Source organism: Schistocerca serialis, chromosome 9 (assembly GCF_023864345.2).
Source record: "Schistocerca serialis cubense isolate TAMUIC-IGC-003099 chromosome 9, iqSchSeri2.2, whole genome shotgun sequence".
NCBI classification, from domain to species: Eukaryota; Metazoa; Arthropoda; class Insecta; order Orthoptera; family Acrididae; genus Schistocerca; species Schistocerca serialis.
Genome location: NC_064646.1, coordinates 487,560,854 through 487,585,522, shown reverse-complemented (window position 1 = coordinate 487,585,522; position 24,669 = coordinate 487,560,854). Strand labels below are relative to the sequence as shown.

The window sequence follows — 24,669 nt, the reverse complement described above, 5'->3', positions numbered from 1 at the left end:
TTTGAGATATGAAGTGATAAGTTTGAAAATGTGTCATGAACAGGGAAGTGTCCCCCCCCCCCCCCTCCTCTTAAAAAAATATATATACCATATGTGAACTACCTATTTTTCAGATGACTTTTGCGGTACATTTCAACCCTTGAGCGAGTGCACCATTATCCATAACACGAGCAGAAGCGTGGTGTACTTTGTACACATGTAAAGAACAGAAGGTTGGTTGGTAGGTTTAAAGGAGGGGGAGAAGGGACCAAACTGCGAAGTCATCAGTCCCTTGTTCAAAGTAAAATAATTACACAAGGGAAAGAAGAAAAGAAAGGAGGCGTATAGCACAATAACAGGAGAATGGAAGAACCAGAAGAACGACAGAAGGACAATTGACACTACTATGGACAAAACAGGAAAACAAAACCACAGAGAGAAGCACGATTCAGGTAGAAGGGATAAGAACAAAAGAGCAGATGACCGTGGCTGGAAGACCACAAGAATAAAAAGGAAAAGCCCGCCACTCTGCAATACATTAAAACATCCAGCCTAAAGGCATTACAGTGGAGAATTCATGGACAAAGGACATGCGCGAAAACTTTTATAGAATGATAAAACCCACTGCACATATAAAATGTGAGGTGTTGTCAGCTAAAATTAATGGCAATGAGTCCGGTAATGCAAGAGTCTGTTACAGGTGAGCCAAAGAAGGACAGCTCACCAAGATATGGGCCACTGTCAGCAGGGTGACACACTGACACTGAGGTGGGTCATCACGGTGCAGGAGGTAGCCAAGTGTCACCCAAGCATGGCCAATGTGGAGCCGACAGAGAACTACAGAGTTCCTGCGAGAGGCCCGCGTGGAGGTCTTCCACACATTCGTAGTCTCCTTAATGGCATGAATGCAGGTCAGTTTCAGAGAAGCCGATCTCCATTAGAGGTTTCCGCGTAGCCTGTTTCGCCAGGTTGTTGGCAAGTTTGTTGCCTGCGATTCCGACATGACCTGGGGTCCAGACAAACACGATTGGACCGTTGCAGGGCATAGATAGACTCCTGGATGGCCGCTACCAAAGGATGGCGAGAGTAGCAATGGTCGATAGCTTGTAGGCTGCTCAAGGAGTCAGTACACAGAAGAAACCACTCCCCTGGGCATGAACAGATGTGCTCAAGAGCACAAGATACAGCCATCAACTCGGCAGTGAAAACACTGCAGCCATCGGGCAAGGAATGCTGTTAAATATGTCCTTCATGGAAGAGTAATCCACTTCATAGCCTCAGTACATATTGGGAATCGAGAGGAAGTGGCAGCGGAGAGCATGGGGTTAACCGAGTCCTTAGAGCCATGTGAAAGGTCAAGGTGAAGCCACGGCCTAGATGTACACCACGGAGATGTACATGACTGGACCTCAAGTATAGGTGGTAAACACAAGGACTCCAGTTTGGAAAGAAGGGAGCAGACACGAACTGCAATTGGAAGCCCCGACCTGGGACGCCAATGCGGGAGGTGAACCACCGTGGGCAGGAAAAGGAGACGGTAATTTGGATGCGCAGGAGAACTACGAATGTGTGCAACATAACTGGCGAGCAGTTGTGCATGCCTAACCTGCAATGAAGGGACTCCGGCCTCCACCAGGATGCTGGTAACCAGACTTGTCCTAAAAGCTCCTGTCACTAGGCAAACACCACAGAGGTGTACTGGGTTGAGTAAACACAATGCTCAGGGCGCCGTCGAACCATAGACCAGACTCCCATAGTCAAGGCGGAATTGAACAAGGGCTGCAGCAGCATAGAGCAATCTGCACCCCAGTTGGTGTTGCTCAAGCAACAGAAGGCATTAAGGAGCTGCCATCACTTCCACTTAAGCTGACGAAGCTGAGGAAGCCATGTCAATCGGGCACCGAAAACCACTCCTAAAAAATAGATATGTTTGCACTACAGTGAGTGGATCATCATTAAGGTAAAGTTCTGGTTCTGGATGAATGGTATGACTTTGCAGCCAAAAACTAGAAACCGTGGGCTAGAGCCCATGACTGCAGCTTGTGGATGGCTACCTGTACACGCCGCTTATCAACACCAATACTGGTGGAGTAGCACAAAATGCAGAAGTCGTCTGCATACAGAGAAAGTGAGATGGAGGGCCCTACATCTGCTGCTAGACCATTAATACCCACTAAAAATAGAGATACACTCAATACAGGGTCCTGCGGGACCCCATTCTCCTGGATATGGGGGGAACTATGGGAGTCACTATGTTGGACACGGAAAGTATGAAGCAACAGGAAATTTTGGATAAAAAAAAAAAACGGGAGGGGGCCTCTGAGAGCCCACTCATATAAAGTGGCAAGGATATGATGTCATCAGGTCGTGTCATACACTTTTTGTAAATAAAAAAAAGACGGCAACCAAGTGTTGGAATCTGGAAAAGGCTGTTCAGATGGCAGACTCGAGGGACATAAGATTATCAGTGGCAGAGCGACCCTGGCGGAAGCCGCACAGACATGGAGCCAGTAAGCCACGTGACTCCAGGACCCGACCCAACCCAACTGCTGACACATCATATGTTCCAGCAGTGTTACTTATAATCCGTCTTGATTGCAAAATATTTATTCACATGACCGGTTTCAGTTCCTCTAGGTGGTGTCTGATACATTTGTTACATTACTTAATACAGTATGTGCATATGTAATGTAACAAATGTACCAGACGCCACCAGTCGGTAAGGGTTTTATAATTAATGTAAGTGAGGTGCATTCTGCCAACAAATTTAATGTGACGCAGCATGTGAAGGTTGCCGAGTGTGAATGGGTTACTCCTGTGACCAAAATTTGCAGGTACGTTCTGGTACATTTGATGTTGATCAGATAGGACGAAATAGGCTTTCATTTGTGAAATAGTAAATTAGTATCATTGTCATTTCAGATCTGAAGATGGTTCTAGAGGAACCGAAACCAGTCACGTGAATAAATATTTAGTAATCAAGGCGGATTATAAGTAACATTGCATAAAAAAGTGATTGCAGTATCCCTGCAGACATTATGTCTGTTTTTGCAACGTCCCAGCAGCCTACAAAGAGTATTGATGAGGCTAATGGGCCGATAGCTATCCACAACAAGCGGGTTTTTACCAGGTTTGAGCACTGGAATGATGGTGCTCTCCTGCCATTGTGATGGTAACACGCCACCACACCAGATCCGGTTGAAGAAGATGAGGAAATGTTGCTTGTAGTCAGATGAGAGATGTTTAATCATCTGACTGTGGATCTGATCTGGTCCAGGAGCTGTGTTGGGGCAATGTCCAAGGGCACTGAGGAGCTTCCACTCTGTAAATGGGGCGTTATAGGATACACTGTGGTGTGTAGCGAACGTGAGGGGTAATCCTCCGACACAGAGGCTCGAGCATAGTGCTCAGCAAAGTTCTCGGCAATCGCGATTGTGTTGGTAGATAAAACTCCATTTATGTTAACACCGGGAACACCTGTTTGGGGTCTGGTAGCCGAAAACACGTTTGATCCTTGCCCAGACTTGGGAAGATGATGTATAACACCCAATGGTCGAGACATATCTCTCCAAACACTCCTGCTTCCGTCGTTTGATAAGTTGGCAAACACGGGCATGGAGCCATTTAAAGGCTATGAGGTGCTCCAGGGAAGGGTGCCACTTATGCCACTGTAGAGCTCACCGATGTTCCTTAAGTACTTCAGCGACTTCCAGCGACCACCAAGGGACTGCCTTTCACCGGGGGACACCCTAAAGAGCGAGGGATCACATTTTCTGCTGCAGAAAGGACTGTTGTAGTCACCTGCTCAACCACCACAATGATGTTTCCGTGTGGGGGAGATTCAACGGTGACACCAGAGGTGAAAGCTTCCCAGTCTGCCTTGTTTAAAGCCGATCTGGATAGGCGTCCGTGTGCCTGATGCTGGGGCAGTGACAGGAAGGTGGGGAAGTGGTCACTACCACACAGGTCGTCATGTGCTCTCCAGTGGACAGATAGCAGAAGTCCTGGGCTGCAAATTGATAAATCAATGGCTGAGTAACTACCATGAGACACACTGAAATGTGTGGCAGCCCTGGTATTTAAGAGGCAAAAGTCGAACTGAGACAGTAAAGTTTCGACTTTTCTGCCTCGGCCAGTAAGCATGGCACCACCCCACAAAGGGTTATGGGCATTAAAATCTCCCAAAAGTAGGAAAGGTTTAGGGAGTTAATCAATCAGTACAGCTAATACGTTCAGCGGTACTGCACCATCTGGAGGAAGATATACATTGCACACAGTTATTTCCTGCGTCGTCCTTATTCTGACAACCACAGATTCAAGAGGGGTGTGAAAGGGCACAGTTTCACTACAGACTGGGTTGAGGACATAAACTCAAAGTCCACATGACACTCGATTATAGTCACTGCGGTTCCTGTAATATCCCTTATAGCGGCGGAGGGTAGGGGTCTGCATTGCCAGGAACCAGGTTTCCTGGAGGGCAATGCAGAAAGCAGGTGTAAACTTAACAGTTGCCGTAGCTCAGCCAGGCAGTGGAAAAAACTGCCACAATTCCAGAGGAGGATGGCGTCATCATGAGACTGGTAAGGCATGGAACATTCAATTAGGCAGTTTACACCTCAGGGTCACCTGCTGGCACTGACTTATTGGCTGAGCAGTCTTTATCCACTGTGTCAGAGGGTCCGGCGAGATCTAGGTCCTCAACGAATGCCATAATCTCCACCTCATCCACAGATGCAGAGCTTGTAGGTAGTTGTGGTGTGGGTGCCACCACAATTCCCTTGCTCTTAGGGATCTTCTATTTCTCTCGCTGCTCCTTGGGTTTCCCTGGCTGGGAGAACTTCACTGATTCAGTCACCAGGACTGAGGACGAGCGTGAAGCCCTACGACCAGCTGCTTTTGGACTCTTCAGCCACTGGCGGGTGTCATCTTTCCCACTAGCAGAAACCTGGGAGGGAGTGACCCAAGGGAGCACTTCCTAGCGAGAGGAGCTGAAGAAGACTTATGCTTCTCCGGCGCAGAAGTGGGGACTAATATCTCCAGTGGTTGGGGGCAGGTGTAGTCTTCCAGCTCTGAGAGGTGACTGGGGTTGGTGGAGCTGATTGGGCTAGAGCTGTTGTAGCGGCGGCGTAAGACGATGTCACAAATACAGGATGTAGGCATTCAAATTTCCTCTTAGCCTCAATTTACGTCAGGCAGTCCAGGGTCTTGTACTCCATGATTTTCCTTTCTTTCTGGAGAATACTGCAGTCAGGCGAGCAATGTGAATGGTGCTCTCTGCAGTTGACACAGATGGGAGGCGGGGCACATGGAGTATTAGGATGTGATGGGTGTCTGCAATCTCGGCATGTGACGCTCAAGTCCAGCGGGAAGACATATGGCCGTACTTCCAGCATTTAAAGCACCACATTGGGGGAGGGATATAGGGCTTTACATCACAGCAGTAGACCATCACCTTGATGTTCTCGGGTAATGTATCACCCTCGAAGGCCAAGATGAAGGCACTGGTGGCAACCTGATTATTCCTCAGACCCCGGTGGACACGCTGAACAAAATGTACACATCGCCGCTCTAAATTGGCAAGCAGCTATTCGCCAGACTGCAAAAGAAAGTACCTGTGAAATATGATACCATGGACCACATTTACACTCTTATGGGGTATGATGGTTACAGAAACATCCTCCAGCTTGTCACAAGCGGGTAATGCCCGTGACTGGGCAGAGGACACTGTTTTGATCAAGACTGACCCACATCTCATTTTGGACAAGCCCTCCACCTCCCCAAACTTGTCCTCTAAATGCTCAACAAAAAACTGAGGCTTCATCATCATGAAAGAGTCCCCACCATTGTCAAACATACAAGGTACTGGAGAGAATTAGAGCTGCTGCCATCCTTAGCCTGACGTTTCTCTCATGGTGTGGCCAAAGAGGGGAATGATTTGGGGTTGTACTTCCTTGCATTGATTTGAGCCTGTGAACACTTAAGAGACTGCTGGTGTTTGACCACCAGCAAGAGATGATGTACTACGCTTCATAGTGTGTCATCCGCCCTGATGTCACCCATTCCAACAACGGGTCCTTCCCAGGGGCGCCAACCAGCCGCAGCAAAGGCCATCTGGCAGGATGGCCATTGCTGGGAGTACTGATGCTCCAGGGTGACAGTCACCTACTCCTCGGCATATGTGGGGAGTTAACGGTGCAGGCACCAGCAGAGAGATCCCTGTGTGGTCAGGGGGCTACAACCAACAGGGTACATGGCGGCCCCACTGCAATGGACTGGCTACTGTGCTGGATATCAGGTGCAACCAAGCAAACAAGTCCATTATCATCATCAGCGTAGAAAACGATACGGCACAGTTGATGGAAAAATATGCACCTGGGTGCTCAATAGTTGGAGAATGAGCGTATCCATGTGGACGAAGGCTGCAATAGGTCTCAGTGCACGATGGACACAATGCACCATGTAAGGCGCCATTCCCCAATTGGCTCGCTCTTCAGGAAAATTTTGAAAAACGGAGGTCAAACCCTACAGGGGACCACCACATAAAGGCTGAAACGTGAGACTCCTTTCAGTCGCCTCTTACAACAGGCAGGAATACCTCGGGCCTATTCTAACCCCCATACCCGCAGAGGGGGGGGGGGGGGGGGTGTAAAGAATAGCTGTCTTTATGTTACTGAGGTAAATGTGTGTAAACAAATTTACAGTTTACTGCCAGTTTAATATACTTACATTAGCCCATGTTAGTAACCCACTGGAAGTATTAGACAGAGCAGTTGCATCAGATCCACGAAAACCACTCGTTTGATTACTAATTATCTTGTAGATAACTGTGTTAGTGTGTGATTGTGCCGGAATCTGGGTCATTTCTGGCACAGTCTGTAAATTTGTTCTCACCTAGCTAGCTGTTTATTTTGTACAACATGCTCTCAGTTGCATGTATGACAACAACTTATCACTGTGTTAGCTGAAGCAGAAGTGAAGGAATAGGTGTGGGCTTGCCATTGTAAAAAAAAAAAAAACAATGGAATGGTACTAATCATTGTTTTTTTTCTGATTGGTGTACTTTACACACAGGTGCATCCACTCAAGGGTTGAGGAAATTTTCCATCGACACGGAGATTGCAGTGCAGTAGCGGCCGCCTGCAGACAGAAGTTGTCATAACGTCAGATGCCAACTAATTTAAACCAGTCTACAGAGACATCCATGTTTTTAGTTTCGAGATCTATCCCATTCTACCTTTGGTGGTCAAGAGTAATGACTCTTCTCTTGAAAGAGTTATAATTTTACAAACAGAGATTTCATCAAAATTTATAAACCAATTGATGGTACCTTTTCTAGTAATGTAATTAGAGAAAAACAAAGCTGTACAAACAAATGAAGTGTTTTATACATGAAATAGAAGTGTTCTTACCAGCTGAACATTGGTAATCAGAGCAAGATCATCAGTAGGCTTCCAACGACCGAGATCCTTCGTGGCGACTGAATGGGAATGACGCGGCCTCTTATTGCGACGACTACCGGCTGAGCCCCCTGTGCGTCCACTGGCCGAACCGCCCGTACGTCTCTGCCGATTTTCGGGTGGCACGGACACAGTCGAGGAAGGAGTGACAGTACTGGCTGGAGTAGTCGCAGCAGAACTCATTGCCTCTGCAATGCAAGAAATTTTAGTATGAATTTACCTGAGTGATAGACCATAAGATTTGTAACTTCATGACAATTTAGGAGCAAGGGAATAAAGAAAACACAAATTGTTTCTGAACACACGAAATATGCATTTAATATATCTAGTTTTAAACTACCTGCACATAAACAATGTTGTCCTGTAACTCTTTTATCTTTAAATAAAACTTACTACATTCCATTCTACTTTGCAACTATAACCTTTTAGCAACAGAGGTAGATATTAATGGTCATCCACTGACTCAAAAACAGGTGTAAGATTTCTTGGCGTCCAGCTGGGTAACAAGTTACTATGGAGTCAGCACATGGATAAAGTAATCATGAAGCTCACTTCAGTGTATTATGAACTTTGAAGAATCTCCCATTGTATTGGCGTAAAGACTCCATCATTGCCCAGCCAAAACTGTCAAGGGTAGAAACTTGAAATTTGGGGAGGGTGTCTACCTTATACTGTAGGGCTTTTTCAAAGGGGTGAAATAGGGAGTGAAAGATTTTTTGAAAATATGCCACTATTAAGGCAATTTTGAAGGTAGACACATGAAAATTGTTATTCGCTTTCTTACTCAGAAATAAAGAAATACACGTTTCAGTGTGTGTGGAAATTTTATCCCTATGGAAGAGAAATAGTGGATGAAAGTTTTTTTTTTTTTATCATTACTAAAGAACTTCTAAAGTATATTTAAAGCAACATATATGAAAATGGTATCTGACTTCTTGGATTCAAATAAAAAAATTTGTGTTTCAGTATGTTTGGAAATTTCGTCACCCAAGGGGTGAAATAGGGTAAAAAGTGTTTTATGAAAATATTTCATTACGAAACCATTTTTAAAGCAAAATCAATAAAAATATGTATTTGGCCATCACTATTTTTGGAAATTCAACGTCCTAAGGCAGTGAAATAGAGGATCAAATTTATTAAGAAAATATTTCATTATATTAAAAAAATTTTTAAAGGTGAATCTATGAAAATTGGTATTTCACATCTTAATTAGGCCTAGATATAAAGAAATATGCTTTAGAGAATGAAAGTTCCTATAGAAATTTCTCCACAAGAATGCAAAAGGCAAAATTAACAAAAATCTCAGATTCCAGCTACCAGAATTGCGATGATGATGATGTGTTTAAAGGGACTAAACTACAGGGTCATCGGCCCCTCCTTATGAGAGAAACACGTGAAAAGGTAACAAGCGTAATTTAAAAAAAAATAAAAAATAAAAAAATTAAAAAGAATAAAATAAAATAAAATAGAATAAAAAAATAATAATAATAAAATAAAATAAAAAATTGACTTGGCTGCTCAAGCTATATAAGCAAGCCAAAGAGTTTTAAAAGGGCATGACAGCAGTTGTAACTTGATAGGGAAAAGAAAATAGAGATAACCTAGGCAGCATCTTACATAAAAGGGTCTAAATACTCAACAAGGTGAGAGGGGTAGCAGGCAATCAGCAGTCACTTGATGGGTTCCTGCCATAGGGGGAGGCTCTTGTCCCCACAACAATCTGTAACACTTGAAATGGAGGACACTTATAGATTAGAGTAAAATACGCTCACCCTTAGGAAATGCAACACTTTGGTAGTGACTGTCATGTCATCTGCAAGTATCTGAGTTAGTGAGGTAGGCAAGTTGAGAGTGTGCCGCAGATAGGCCAGCAGGACGCACTCGACGATAACATGTACTATCATCAGTAGAATAGCGCAGCTGCAGTGAGGAGGATCTTCCTGACGCAGAAGGAACTTGTGGGTGATTCTTGTGTGGCCGATGTATATTCCACACAATACAATGGCATCTTTCAGAGAGGCCTGGAAAGATGTATGCCACACCTTAGTGGACCCTTTAATCGTTCTCAACTTGTTTTGGGTCATAGTAGCCTGCTATTCCAATTCCCAGAACCTCAAAACATTGCATCAAAGTTGTAATCTTAAGTCTGTGCCCGGTATCCTGACGTCAAATTGATCTCCTGTAATTGCGTCTTTAACTAGATGGTTGGCGAGTTCATTTCCTGGAATGCCTATGTGGCTCGGTGTCCAAATGAAGATCACTGTCTTTCCAGAGCTGTGGAGGTCATCCAGTAGGTCCTGGATGTTGGTGACCAAAAGATTTTTGGGATAGCACAGGATTATGCCTTTTAAGCAATTCATGGAATCGCTACAGATCAGAGTTTGTCGTGGCCTGGGATTTGACGTACCGCAAAGCCTGAGAGATGGCAACAATCTCTGCAGTGTATATGCTGCAGGAACTTGGCAGAGTGTGCTTCTCGTGTCCCCCTGCGTACATAACTGACCCTATTGTTTACTATTGATCCATCTCTGTAGAGGTAACTGAATTAGAATAAGTGTGGAGGATTGAAAGAAACAGGTGTCGGAGATTGGTAGGATCAGCATTCTTCTTGGGGCCACAGAAGAGGTCCATCTATATCACAAGACATGGAGCAGCTCATGGGGGATGTCCAAAGGGAGCTTTAGGAACACAGACTAACAGAGGCTGTAGGCGGTCCTTCAGTAGATTATCGAGTTGGATTCCAGCTGGTCATCCCAGTTTTGGGCGATGCGCAAATAGTCTGAACTGGTGGTTGTGGAACAGAGTTGAGTGACACAGGTGGGTAGGCATCTGACAGATTGTGAGTACATAACTTGCCAGAAGCTGCTGTCGTCTAACACATGGTGGTGGGACACCGGCTTCTGCCAGGAGGCTGTCAACAGGGCTCATACAGAAGGACCCCATAGCCAACCACATGCCAGTGTGGTGAACAGGGTCCAGTAGGTTCAGCACAGATGGTGCTGTCAACCCATAGGCAATGCATCCATAGTCCAAGGAGGATAAAATCAGCACTTTGTAAAATCGCAGAACTGTGTGGTCCACACTCCACGAGGAGTGACTAAGAAAACGGAAGCATTCAGCTTCTTCATGCAAGCTGCCTTGAGCCAGCAGACATGAGGTAGCCAAGTTAGCTTGTGGTCAAATAAAATACTTAAGGAATGGAAAGTTTCAATGACTTCAAGTAACTGGTCACCAAGATAAATTTATGGGAGTGGGTGCACAGCCCAGAGTCAACAAAAATGCATAACTTGTGATTTTGCAGGAGAAAATTGATAGTTGTGATTCATACCCGGTTGTGGACTCTCCAGACAGCTCCCTGAAGTTGGTATTCAGCAGTGCACAGTGATGCAGAGGCATAGTGCAGGTAAGGATAATCCACATACAGTGACAGAGAGACAGACTGTGGGGCCCACTGCATTTACAATACCACTGCTGGCAATAGCAAACAGTGTTATGCTCAGAACCAATCCTTGAACGACTCCGGTTTCCTGTAAATATTGGATGCTGAGAGTCAAACCTATTTTGACCCGAAAAAAAGTTGGAGTGATAGGAAATTCTGGATAAATATAGGTAAACTGCCCTGGATACCCCACTCATGCAGTGCAGATAGGACGTGGTGTCGCCAGATAGTATCATATGCCTTCAGTAGGTCAAAGAACACATCAATCGGATGTTGGCGATGTGCAAAAGCATTGCACACTGCGGATTCCAAACGAACCAGGTGATATGTAGTGGAATGGAAGCTGCTTTGGAATCGTGAAATATGCCCTCCAGTTTCAAGGCACCAACAAAGACGGCAGCTGACCACCAGTTTGAATAGCTTACACAGCCCATTCGTCAGAGAGACTGGTCAGTAGTTAGTTAAAAATATGAGTCCCTTCCCAGTTTCAGGAAAGCAATAACAATACCTTCCCACCATTGAGAGGGAGATACTCTCTTCCACCAAATGCAATTAAAAGGCATGAGGATATGTTTTGTGCTATTGGTACGAAGATGTTTGAGCATTTGGTTGTGGATTTTGTCAGATCCAGGGGCCATATCGCAACACTCTGCCAAAGCACTGCGAAGCTCCCAATCGCTAAACTGGACATCATATGATAGAGAGCCATGTGGGTGGAGAGACAGCGGGCAGCACTCAATGAGGTGTTCCCGTGTGTTAATTACAGCAAGCAGGCACTTCAGCGAAGTGTGCTGCAAAAACACTCAGAAAGTACCATGGGATCAGTGCAGATGTTACCACTGACAAGGATGCCAGGAACTGCCGTGGGTGATGGATGGCCACAAATGCTGCAGATTTTAGTCTGTACTTGGCATGATGAGGTGTGGGATCACATAGTTGAAACATATTGCTCTCAACACTCTTGCTTCCTTTTCATCATTAAAAACTGCGCTTTCTCCCAGAGTATCTTGAATGCTATTAAATTATCCATAGAGGGATGGCACTTGTGCCATTGAAGCATTCTGCAGTGTTCCCTTACAGCTGTGGCTGTATCTTCAGACCACCATGGCACTGGCAGTCACCAGGTGAACTGGAGGAGTATGGTATTATTGTTGTTGCTGTAACACTACTAATAATATGAATAGTATACTGTACCAATTTGTCGATATCTGTCACATGAATGTCTGCAAAAGTGGCTGCAGAAGAGAAAGCCTGCCGATCAGCTTTCTGAAGCGACTAACGTGGGGCATGTTCTAGATGTCTGTGAGTGGAGAGGGAGAGAATGATAGGAAAATGGTTGCTGTCACAAAGATCGCCACGGACACGCCATTGAATCAGGGGTAAGATACTCAGGCTGCAACCTGGGCCACACTGAAATGGGTTGCCGCTCTAGTGCTGAGTAGGCAGACATCCAATTCTGAAAGAAGGTGTTCTAGTACTCGGCCGCTGTGAGACATAGTTCCGCTGACCAACAGAGGATTATGGGCACTGAAGTTCCGCAATAAGAGGAAGGAGTCAGAGAGCTGTACCACTAAGTTGAGCAGCTCATAATAACGGAAAGGCACATCCGGGGATAGATAAACATTACATATCGTCATCTGAACTGACAGAGACAATAACGGGCACAACCTCTGAAAATATCAGAGCATATGAGGGTCAGACCCCCATCGGATGCGCTCTTGACGTTAACATGGTTCGTACAGTAGGGCTGGTAGTTTTTCAGAGCGGGGAGGTGTGTTACCATAAACTGTGTTTCCTGAAGCACTATGCCAACTGCCGAGTAAATAGCCATTCAACAACGGAGTTCGATCAAATGATGATAGTAGCCATTACAGTTCCATTGAAGGAGCATTGGAGTCAGGTCTGAGAAAGCGGCAAATGTAAAAGACTGCTGTGATTACTTTGCTAGCAAATCTTGGTCTACCCGGTGATCCATTGTCTGCGTGCATAGGCTCAACCGCTGTAGGGCTGGGGAGAAAAACACCTGAAGCCTCAGAGAGTAGCTTACCTTTCTGCTTATCCTTATGAGACTTTGATTTCTGTATATATTTCCCCATTTTATCTCCCAAGAGAGAAGAGGACCGTACTTTTCTTCGACCTGCACATTGTGGCTGCTGGTCCTTATATTGAGACGGTGTCCTCATCCCTGATGCCAGAGGATGACTAGGCATCTCTGGCCACACCGATGGTGTGGGAACCACCAGTGCTATAGGTGTAGGGGATGAGGGATCTGACATTCTCTCCCCCAACTGTGGGGCAGACCCTGGAATACGAAGAGGACCATAAGGTGTTGCGTGAGACCTTGTCATCGTGTAAGGTGCAGACTATGATACTACTGTTGCAAAACTGGAGGTCACATTAGTTGGATGAAATCTTTCAAACTTTTTCCTTGCATCTTAGTAAGCCTGGCGTTCAACCATTTTATACTCTTGCATTTTCTTCTCCCTCTTGAACACTAAGCACTGCCATGAACAAGGAGGGTGTGGTTCCGGACAACTGACACATTGAGAGGGTTTGTCACAAGGGCTGCCCTCATGGGACGTCCATCCACGTACCCCACATACAGTCTCATTAGAACAGCGGGAGGACATGTGACTGAACCTTTGGTACTTACAGTATCTCATTGGAGGAGGGAAGTAAGGCCCGAGATCACATCTATAGACCTCAGGCAAAATGTTGCCGTCGAAGGCTAGGATAAAGGCTCCATTGTCCACTTTATTACCCTTGAGTACCTTCCGGATGCGGCGAATAAAATGGACTTCATGCCACACCAGATTAGTACACAGCTCTTCATCAGTTTGTAGCATTAGGTCCTGATGCAAGATAACACATTTAATTCTATTTAGCTTGTTATGAGGAGAAATTGTGACTGGTATATCTCCTAATTTGACATTGGCCTCAAGTGCCCATGACTGGTTGGCGTGTGATGTTTTGATCAGCAAAGCTCCATTTCTCATCTTCTCTATTGCCGCAACCTTCCCAAACTTATTTTCAATGTTTTCAACAAAAAACATTGACTTCACTGAAGCTAAAGAGCCACCGTCAGTGCGGGAACAAAGTCAGTAAACTGTCCACCTCCACTTCTTCTTGCCTGACTCTCGACTACTTAAGGCGTGGTCAATCACGGAAATGCTGTACGACAGTAAACTTCTGCATTAAAATCACTGTTCCCGTCTGATGAGACGGCCATGTTGGCATGGCCACCATTAAGTTTGATCTGTTTCATTGCAAATCATCTGTCCCGATGCTACTCACTCCAACTGGAGACTCTCCCTGTGGGCGCCACCCCGCCAAGGCAAAGGCAAAGGTCACCTGGCACAGTAGCTGTTGTCCACAGTCCTGGTACCCTGAGTGGACAGGCGCCTAGTCCTCAGCTGACACGAAGAGGTCAGAGTTCAGGCATCGGCAGTGCAATCCCTGCGCTGTCAGGGGGCTACCACCAAGAGGATACATGGAAACCTCACCACGACGGACTGGCTACCGTGCTGGATTTCAGGTGCAGGTGCAGAGGTCCACTTAATTGGCAGGTGCAAAAGATAACAGCACACAGTGGACAGGTGATGCAGCACAGCAAGGTATCCTTCCCCAAACGGCCCACGCTTCAGTAAAATTTGGAAAGTGGAGGTCAAACCCAAATAGGGGGACCAGAATTTAAAAAGCCAAAAAATGTGAGGGGACAGCATTAAAAAAAAACTGGAAAGAGCAAAAACCTTCAAAAGTTGGATGAACAGTTGTATAAGACCAAGGTAAAAACTTGACCCAATAAAAAGGACGTCAGTTAATCACCTCTTATGACAAGCAAGGACAGGCCACGGGTCTATTCTAGCCTCGGACACTGCAGGAGGTACCAGAAATGCTTTTTGGTCAGAAGTACCTTCAAAAAAAGACCATGTTTCTTATCTACATCTACATATATAATCCACAAGACACTGTACAGTGCACGGTGGAAAGTACATCAAGCCACTACTAGTCACTTTCCTTTCCAATCCACTTGCAAACAGAGCAAGAGAAAAATGACCAACTGTAAGTCTCCATATGAGCCCCAATTTATCTCTTCTTATTTTCACGGTCTTTATGCAAAAATGTACATCAGTTTCAGTACAATCAATCTTCAATCACCCTCAAATGCTGGATGCCAATTGTCTAAATTTCTGTAATAACGTCTCACAAAAAGAGCATCATCTTCCCTCCAGGAATTTTCATTTGAATTCACGAAGCACTCTGTAATACTTGTGTGGCGATCGGATCTGGCATCACACCTTTGAACTACACCAATGTATTCCATTAATTCGACCTGGTGGGAATCCCAAACAAACTATCAGTACTCTAGAATGGTTCACACTGGTGTTCTATATACACTGTCTTCTTTATAGATGAGCTACTCTTTCCCAATATTCTCCCAATGAAACAAAGTCGACCATTCACCCCCTCTACTGCCAGCCTAATGTGCTCATTCCATTTTGTATCACTTTGCAAATGTTATACCTAGATATTTAATCAATGTGACTGTGTCAAGTAAGCACACCACTAATACTGTAGGGTTATTCCACATCAAATCGATAAGTATATAATGTAACTCTGTTAAAGTTATGTGTTGCACAGGGTACTTAGGACCGACAAATGATTGTTGTGACTCGCCGATCTTTCAAAGTGCAGCCGCGCAGTTACACGCGTCCTCTACATGAGGCGCTGTCTGCCAGCCATGCAGCAGCAGCGCCACCTAAGCGGCCAGCCAGCCAGCGGCCGCTAGACTCTGACTCAGTTCGGATTTGACTGTTGGAGCCCAGCCCTGCTTGAGCGGGACTTTTTTAACTTGCTCTTGACTTTGCCTCCCTTTCCGCGTTCCGACATGGCATTGGGCTAGTGGTGTTGGCGTGCGCGATCGACGGAGTGCGTGGACGGGTTCCCCATCACCGGGGACTGGCTGGCGGCTGCTACGGGTTCTGATCCTACCCTCTCCCGGGTTTTACGCTGTATTCAGAAGGGTTGGCCAGATCGTCCGTCCGCTAAGACTTCTGATCCGTTGCGGAACTACTACGCTTTGCATTACCGCCTCACGGCTAAGGATGGTGTTATCCTCCTTTCCACCGACAATGCTTCGCTGCGTGTTGTGGTACCTGCGTCTTTGCGTGCTTCAGTATTGCGCCTCCTTCACCAAGGGCACTGGGGTGTCTCTCGCACAAAATCTCTGGCGCGCCGTCATGTGTACTGGCCCGGCATCGACTCTGAAATCGCACACATGGTCACTGCCTGTGGCCCTTGTGCATCACAGGCCGCCGCCCCGAAGTCATCTTTGTCACCGTGGCCTTCGCCTGAGAAGCCCTGGGAGCGTATTCATGCTGACTTCGCGGGACCTTTTTTAGGTACTTATTGGCTTCTCGTTATTGACGCCTACTCTAACTTTCCTTTCATTGTCCGTTGCACGTTGCCTACCACCGCGGCAACCACAAATGCTCTAGCTCGCATTTTCCCTTTGGAAAGCCTTCCCTCTACTCTTGTTACTGATAATGGTCCGCAATTTGCCTCTTCCGATTTTGCGGATTTTTGTGCCCATCACGGCATCATGCACGTGACGGCCCCTCCGTTCCATCCACAGTCAAACGGTGAGGCTGAAGGTCTGGTCCGCACATTTAAGGCTCAGACGAGGAAACTCCTGACTTCTTCTGCTGCAGATGATGCGCTTCTCCAATTTCTGGCTTCTTACCGTTTCACCCCCATGGGCGACCACAGCCCGGCTGAGCTCCTACATGGCCGACAGCCCTGCATGCTACTTCATCCTCTGCGGCCTTCCACCTCGGGGCCGCAGGTGCCTTCCCTTGGCCGGTTCACTGCCGGCGACCTTGTATGGGTACAGGGATATGGCAGGCGGCCAAAATGGAGTCCTGGCCACATCTTACGACACTGTGGCCAACGCCTGTATGAAATCCAGACGGACATGGGTGTTGCAGTGTGTCATTCGGACCAGCTTTGGCCTCGTGTGCCGGCAACACCTGTTCCAGATGCCGCTACACCACCTTCGGCTCTACCCGATGCTGGGGATCCTGGAATCTCTCATTACTCACAACGCTGTCCTCTCACCATCATCTCGGTGCCAGCACAAGAACTGACGCCAACAGGAGACGTGCCCATGCAGGAATCCAGATGACCACCATCTGGCGGAACAACTCTACTCGCCTCCTCTTCCTACGGATGCGGACACATCGCCCATGTCTCCTGTTATAACAACCAGACTTGCCGCAACGGGCAGAATGGTGCATAGGGCCCCAGCAGATGCGACCCCCAAGTCTCCTGTCATTTCGACCTGTTATCATCAGGGACACTTCCGTCCATATGGGAAGCCTCCTCCTTGAGACTTTACGGCCAGTCAAACAACACCTATGGACGTTAGCAATCTACAGGCCACCTCCATCAAGACATGTGCAAAAACTTCAAAGGGGGGAAAAGTGTTGTGACTTGCCAATCTTTCAAAGTGCCGCCGCGCAGTTACGTGCGTCCTCTACATGTGGCGCTGTCTGCCAGCCATGCAGCAGCAGTGCCACCTAAGCGGCCAGCCAACCAGCGGCCTCTAGACTTGGACTCAGTTTGGATTTGACTGTTTAAGTGTACACACGTCTTACTTTGTTTACTTGATCTGTAACTTACATGTACTGTGTCGCCCTTGAAATATATTTGTTCAACTTGATGTCATAACAATGATGATCACAGACTGCTAAAGAAAATTAATTTATTTTGGAAGGTGGGACATGTGTGTCGAGTGTGGGGTTCTCTGTAAGTGCATGTTAATTGAATAGCACAAGATATGGCGTCATTACTGGATGGGGTGACACTGGTGGTGCTTTGCGTTTGGCCACACTTTCTGTTCTTAATGTTTTCTCTGTGCAGCGGACCTCCACCTCAAAGTTGTGCTGGCCTCTGTGAAAGAAGACAACCACGACAACACGTAAAAAATTCACAGAACAAAAGTAGTTTGAGGAAGCAGAAGAATCTTCTATGTACCACGACTGATCATGTAAATGTATTTGAAACATACTTGTCAAGCAGACAGAACTATTTGAAGTCGTTTCCCGAGTGTAAAAATTGTTATAATATATGTATTTTAGTCAGCTGTAGTCAACTGTTGTTGTTAAAAGTGACCTGTGCATTTTCCTTTGATGTGACAGAGTGCATAAAGTGAAATAATCTAATTAATTCATAAATGTTGTGTTTTGAAATTCGCTTAAAGGAAATTTTTTACTGTTCCCACAAAAGTGTATAAGTTTATTTGCCTACAACCAGTTAATACTGTATTTGCAAACTATTAAGACAACCTTAAATTTTACTGCATGATGTGACAAAATGGAGAGGTATTAAATAAATAAATCTGATGTACTGAACTTCAAAAAACCAATCAGAAAAACTTACATCCTGTTTCCCACTGGATGAAAGAAAGAAAACCCTTTTGAACTGCTGTAACCCTACAGAGTGAGCACACGTATTCAAACAGCTCACACCCCCAGAGCCAGCCCAAAGAGGTTGCCTCGCATTGACACAGCATGCACTGAGCCGTATGCAAAACAACTCTATACAAGCCCACATGCTGGGACCTCAGCCAGACTAATGTTTATGTAATGACTGTACACTCACCTGTTAGACTGTGCTCTAATGGTTAAGACAGTTATTGTTCTGATTCCTACTTCATCCAGTGTCTTTGTGTATCCCTTCACGTGGAAGTGTAATAAAGTTTGCTTGGTAGAAATTCCGATAATATGTTTATACAACATCACTAATCTTTGGCGACTATTGTGGTATTCTACTCCACATGCTTTGTTTTTCAGTTTGCTATGCCAATATGTCAGTGGAACAATTCCTTAAACCTCTCACTGAACAGCAGTGAGCTCTCATTAAACAGTAGCAGGCTCTCTCCTGTGGCACTAAACAATTTGGCAGCACTGTCGATGCACCAGGGTTCACTGCCGCTGACACACCCCCCCACCGCTTCCTCCATATGATGACTCTGCAGAAGATTGGCAAGCATACGAAAAATGCCATGAGCATCATTTTCAAGACTTTGAAGTCACTGATACTAATGTGTAAAGCTTTTTTTCTGTCATGGATTTCTCCTCATTTTATCACCTTTTGTGCGAGCTAGTTCCTTTTCAGGAAACTGCCAGTCTCTCTTTTGATGAAATGTGTCAATTGCTCTCTACTTATTGCAAACATATTCATGTTGCTGCTGCTGCTGCTGCTGCTGGCATTGAGTTCAAGCATTGTCAAAAGCAGCTGAAGGAATCATCCAGAGCTTCGGCAGCAGAACTTCATGGGCTTAGCCATCACTGAAAGTGTGTCACCGAAGCTCACAGGGACTCATATGCTGATTCAGTGGTTTGTGATGGTGTAATACACCTGGCCCCAGATAGGGAAGTTCATCAACGTGCTTTACAATGTGAAAATCCCTCTCTCACAGATGTTTTGAACATTACCCAGTACTTTGAAATATATAGAGCAGCAGGAAATCAGACAGAAGCTTGGTGTGAAGTAGGTGCCTTTGTTACTTCTCCTCCTCGGCTGCCACTGGTTAGCTCACTAGGTGAAGAAGACATCATAGCTACGCAACAGCAGTCTCCAAGCTGGATGGCCCAGTGTCGTGCTAAGCAGCAGCAGCAGCAACAGCAGCAGCAGCAGCAGCAGCAGCAGTAGCAGCAGCTACAGGCATCACAACTGCCACTATGCACTCCATTTCTATTGTGCCCTCATTGTTTTGTGCAGTATGAGCAGGCCACGTGCCCACAGCATTGGGAAACATGCAACCATTTTAAAAAAGAAACGAACATATTGTGTCTGTGTGCAACTTTCAGCCTCCTTTTCCCAACATTAATATGGATGCAAACAGTGTTTTCCAAGTAATGGTAGCCCCAAACGAACTACATCAAAATATGGGTTATGGTTAAAATGTTAAAAATGCAAATGGACACAGGTGCAGCAGTGACTCTGCTATTTTTCAAAGCTATGTGGCTCTTCGATCATGGTGTTGTCCTGTCTCTTGTCAGTTCGCGACTTACAACAAATACCTGTACTGGGACAGTTTTCCACTTCCATAGTGTACAAAGCAGTTTTTCGGCCATTGATCTTTCTAGTAGTGGATGATATCAACACCGAAAACTTATTTGGATTAGATGACTTCAAAATTTTTGGATTCTCTATTTCTGACAAAGTGTGGCTGGTATTGGATCAAGTTACGTACCAACAACTGGACACAATATTCCTCCCTGTTTTCAGAAAGTTTAGGGTGTCCTACCGATTTCAATGAAATCAACGGCACACCCCATTTTATTCATGCCTGCCCAACCCCAAGAACTTCATAGGAGCAAATCAAATTGAAACTGTTGTTGTTTTTGTTGTTGTTGCTATTGTCTTCAGTCCTGAGACTGGTTTGATGCAGCTCTCCATGCTACTCTATCCTGTGCAGGCTTCTTCATCTCCCAGTACCTACTGAAGCCTACATCCTTCTGAATCTGCTTAGTGTATTGATCTCTTGGTCTCCCTCTACGATTTTTACCCTCCACACTGCCCTCCAGTACTAAATTGGTAATCCCTTGATGCCTCAGAGAACATGTCCTACCAACCGATCCCTTCTCCCCAATTCTATTCAATACCTCCTCATTAGTTATGTGATCTACCCATCCAATCTTCAGCATTCTTCTGTAGCACCACATTTCGAAAGCTTCTATTCTCTTCTTGTCTAAACTATTTATCGTCCACGTTTCCATTTCATACATGGCTACACTCCATACAAATACTTTCAGAAACGATTTCCTGACACTTAAATCTATACTCGATGTTAACAAATTTCTCTTCTTCAGAAACGCTTTCCTTGCCATTGCCAGTCTACATTTTATATCTTCTCTACTTCGACCATCATCAGTTATTTTGCTCCCCAAATGTCAACTCCTTTACTACTTTAAGTGTCTCATTTCCTAACACAATTCCCTCAGCATCACCTGACTTAATTCGACTACATTCCATTATCCTTGTTTTGCTTTTGTTGATGTTCATCTTATACCCTCCTTTCAAGACACTGTCCATTCCATTCAACTGCTCTTCCAAGTCCTTTGCTGTCTCTGACAGAATTACAATGTCATCGGCGAACCTCAAAGTTTTTATTTCTTCTCCATGGATTTTAATACCGACTCCGAACTTTTCTTTTGTTTCCTTTACTGCTTGCTCAATATACAGATTGAATAGCATCAGGGAAAGACTACAACCCTGCCTCACTCTCTTCCCAACCTCTGCTTCCCTTTCATGTCCCTCGAATCTTATAATTGCCATCTGCTTTCTGTACAAATTGAAACTAGATCGACTTACATCTTTGGATGTTATCACATGTGTTTCCTCTAGTGAATAGACTATTCCACTAGCAATTGTTGTCACACCTAATGGCAATGTTCAGCCCTGTGGAAATTTTAAGAAGTCTACAAATTCACCTTCTGTTACTGTCACCTATCCCTAACCCCATCAGAACGAACTCTTAGCACGGTATCCAAATGTATCCTTGCAGTGAATACCCCCTCTGTGTTACAACTATACCAGCACCTGCCATTTGGTGTGGCTAGCGTCCCTCCATTTTTCCAATGATTTTTGGAGCAACTCACAGCCCCCGTGATGGGGTGTGTTAACTACCTGGATGATAATGTAGTCTCAGATTCCTCAACAGATGAACACTTTCCGAACTTTTGTGAGTTGTTCACAGTGCTAAAGGCTACCAGTTTGAATTGTAACTTGGACAAACCATAATTTTTCAGCCATCTATCATGTGTCCCAGTGCTGAAGTCTCACATGCTGACATCAAACCTTTATGTCATCATCTCGAGGCCATTACAGCTTTGTTGCGTCCTACCAATGTCAAAGAGTTGCAAGCATTGCTTGAAAAGATTGCATACTACTATAAATTTATTCCAGCTGCAGCCACAATGTCCCAGCCACTTCATGTTCTCTTGCACCAAGATGTTCCTTTTCACCGGTCATCTGCCTGTGAGCATGCTTTTTACCCTATTAAAGTCAAAATTACACTCATCACCTAGCCTGGTTACCTTCCAACCAGTCCAACATCTGGTTTTGGACACAGACATCTGCCAGTATGGGCTCTGGGTTGTTCTCATACGCAAATATGTGGACATTTCTGAACGCCCTATTGCAGTGGTTACAGAACTCTGAATCGGACACAATAGAACTACTAGCAGATAGAAAAAGAAGCCAATGCTATTATGTATGCTCTAAGACAATTTCACATTTTCCTGTACAGTTCTATGTTTCATCTGATTACTGATCATGAACTTCTGATTTCTCTTTTCAGTCCGTTGGCATCTTTACCAGACAAAGCGGCCCATTGCCTGCAACTCTGGGATCTGTTGTTGTCATAATATAACTATGAGATTTATTTCTGAACCACAGCTCAAAATGTTAATCCAGAACTTCTTTCTTGATTGCCGACTGTCCCTGATCCAGCATTTGACCAGGAGGAACTATTGTGTTTCCATTTACATGTTGAAGTCCATTATCAGTTTTCCCATTACAAGTTCTTGGGTTTCGGCAGCTGTCTTGACCAATCCTGTCTTAAGTCAGGTTGTTCAATTTGTCCATCACGGCCAGCTGGACTAATCACTGTGCTGAGCATTGGATCCTTTGCATGATTATTATGCTCTCCACCACCACCTCTCAGTTCTTGATGGCGTGTTACTGCCGGCTACTGAAGAGTTGGCATCCATGGTTCTGATCCCATCCATATTGTGGTGGTAAATCATGTGCCTCCTTCACCTGGACAGTTGGGTGTTTCTCATACAAAATTGCTGTTCTACAGCCACGTGTTTTGGCCAGATATCAATAACAATATTAAATGTGTTGTGACTTCCTGACAGGAGACCTTTGCCCAACAAGTGGCAACATGGGCCTCCCTTTCCTTGTGGCCATCCCTCCTGTCCCCTGGAAATGTATTCATGTTGATTTTGGAGGTCCATTCCTTAGCTCCTTTTGTCTTGTAGTGGTTAACGCTTTCTCAAAATTTACTTATGTGGTTTGTTGCCCATACACATCCAAGGTCAGTAGAGTCACGACTCTCTCAAAGATTTTTCTCTGAGAAGGGTTGCATACATGCTTGTGGCTGACAATGGCCTACAGTTTGTCTCTCAAGATTTTGAAGTATTTTATACAAAGAGTGGCATCTGGAATTAATGGCCCCTCCCATTCATTCCTAGTCCAATGGCTGGTCCATGCATTCAAAACCCAGATGAAAAAATATATCACACAATCTTCTCCCAAGGAACCCATCATTAGGTTCTCAAGTTCATACAGGTTCACTCCCATCGACAACTGTAGCCCGGCAGAGCTGCTGCACAGCTGCCAGCCCCATACACTGCTTCGGCTGGCACCTCACTACCCACCGGCGCATGCATCACGGCAATTCCAGCCGAGCTCTGCCACCTGGGCCCTAGGTTTTGGCCAGCACTACAAGTGGATACCGTTGGTCATCCGTTACTGCCGAGCCACCAACTCTGCACTGTACATACCTCTAATGGCTCTGATGGTTTGTGGTCATGCAAGTACAACTAGCTCCACCCACGTGTGACTGCCCAAGCACTGGACAGCCCCTGTCCCCACTACCACCTCCACTACCTGTGAGGGTTTCTGTGGCACTGTCCCCAATCCCTCCAGCTCCTGCACCATCTTCATTCTGGGTGCTACTGCAACCAGGCAGAGTAGTGAGCACCAGGCTGCTTCCATCTCCACAGCTCCTGCTGCCAGGCCCAGCACAGCTGTCTTCTCCACTGCCTCCTTTGCTGAGAGCCTGCCCGTATGTGAACACAGATATGGCTCCTTTATCACCGGTATAGGTCTATTGTGGGGAGTGGGCAATGTACCTGTCCAGGCGCATGGCGTTTCAGACCATATTCTCCTGTGACGGCACGACACCCACTCTAGCAGTAGCCCCCGTCCGATGAAGACACGGACATCGTTACATTGTAACACTTTTTCCCAAGATGGAAGGAATGTTGTAACCCCATAGAATGAGTGCATGTAATCAAAAGGCACAGAACTCCACTGCCAGCCTAAAGAGGTCACGTCACACCTGCACAGATGGCACAGCAAGTGCTGTGCCATGCGCAAAACAGCCTCATAAAAGCCAGCGCCCCGGGCCCTCAGCAAGACTAATGTTTATCTGATGCTTGTACACTCCCTGTTAGACTGTGCTTTAGTGGTTAAGAGTTACTGTACCAGTGTAACCCTTCATGTTGTTGTTGTTGTGGTCTTCAGTCCTGAGACTGGTTTGATGCAGCTCTCCATGCTACTCTATCCTGTGCAAGCTTTTTCATCTCCCAGTACCTACTGCAACCTACATCCTTCTGAATCTGATTAGTGTATTCATCTCTTGGTCTCCCTCTACGATTTTTACCCTCCACGCTGCCCTCCAATACTAAATTGGTGATCCCTTGATGCCTCAGAACATGTCCTACCAACCGATCCCTTCTTCTGGTCAAGTTGTGCCACAAACTTCTCTTCTCCCCAATCCTATTCAATACTTCCTCATTAGTTATGTGATCTACCCATCTAATCTTCAGCATTCTTCTGTAGCACCACATTTCGAAAGCTTCTATTCTCTTCTTGTCCAAACTATTTATCGTCCATGTTTCACTTCCATACATGGCTACACTCCATACGAATACTTTCAGAAATGACTTCCTGACACTTAAATCAATACTGGATGTTAACAAATTTCTCTTCTTC

General features: G+C 45.5%; 1 protein-coding gene across 4 annotated transcripts in view; it reads right to left on the bottom strand.

The window, feature by feature from the left end:
* LOC126419120 (microspherule protein 1) overlaps window positions 1-24,669 on the bottom strand; it is a 139,417-nt gene that overhangs the window by 89,399 nt on the left and 25,349 nt on the right. For all 4 annotated transcript variants that reach the window (XM_050086219.1, XM_050086222.1, XM_050086221.1 and 1 more), the window contains one exon: window positions 7,389-7,624. In XM_050086219.1, coding sequence (XP_049942176.1) covers window positions 7,389-7,624 — 236 coding nt within the window. The remainder of the gene's footprint in view (window positions 1-7,388; window positions 7,625-24,669) is intronic.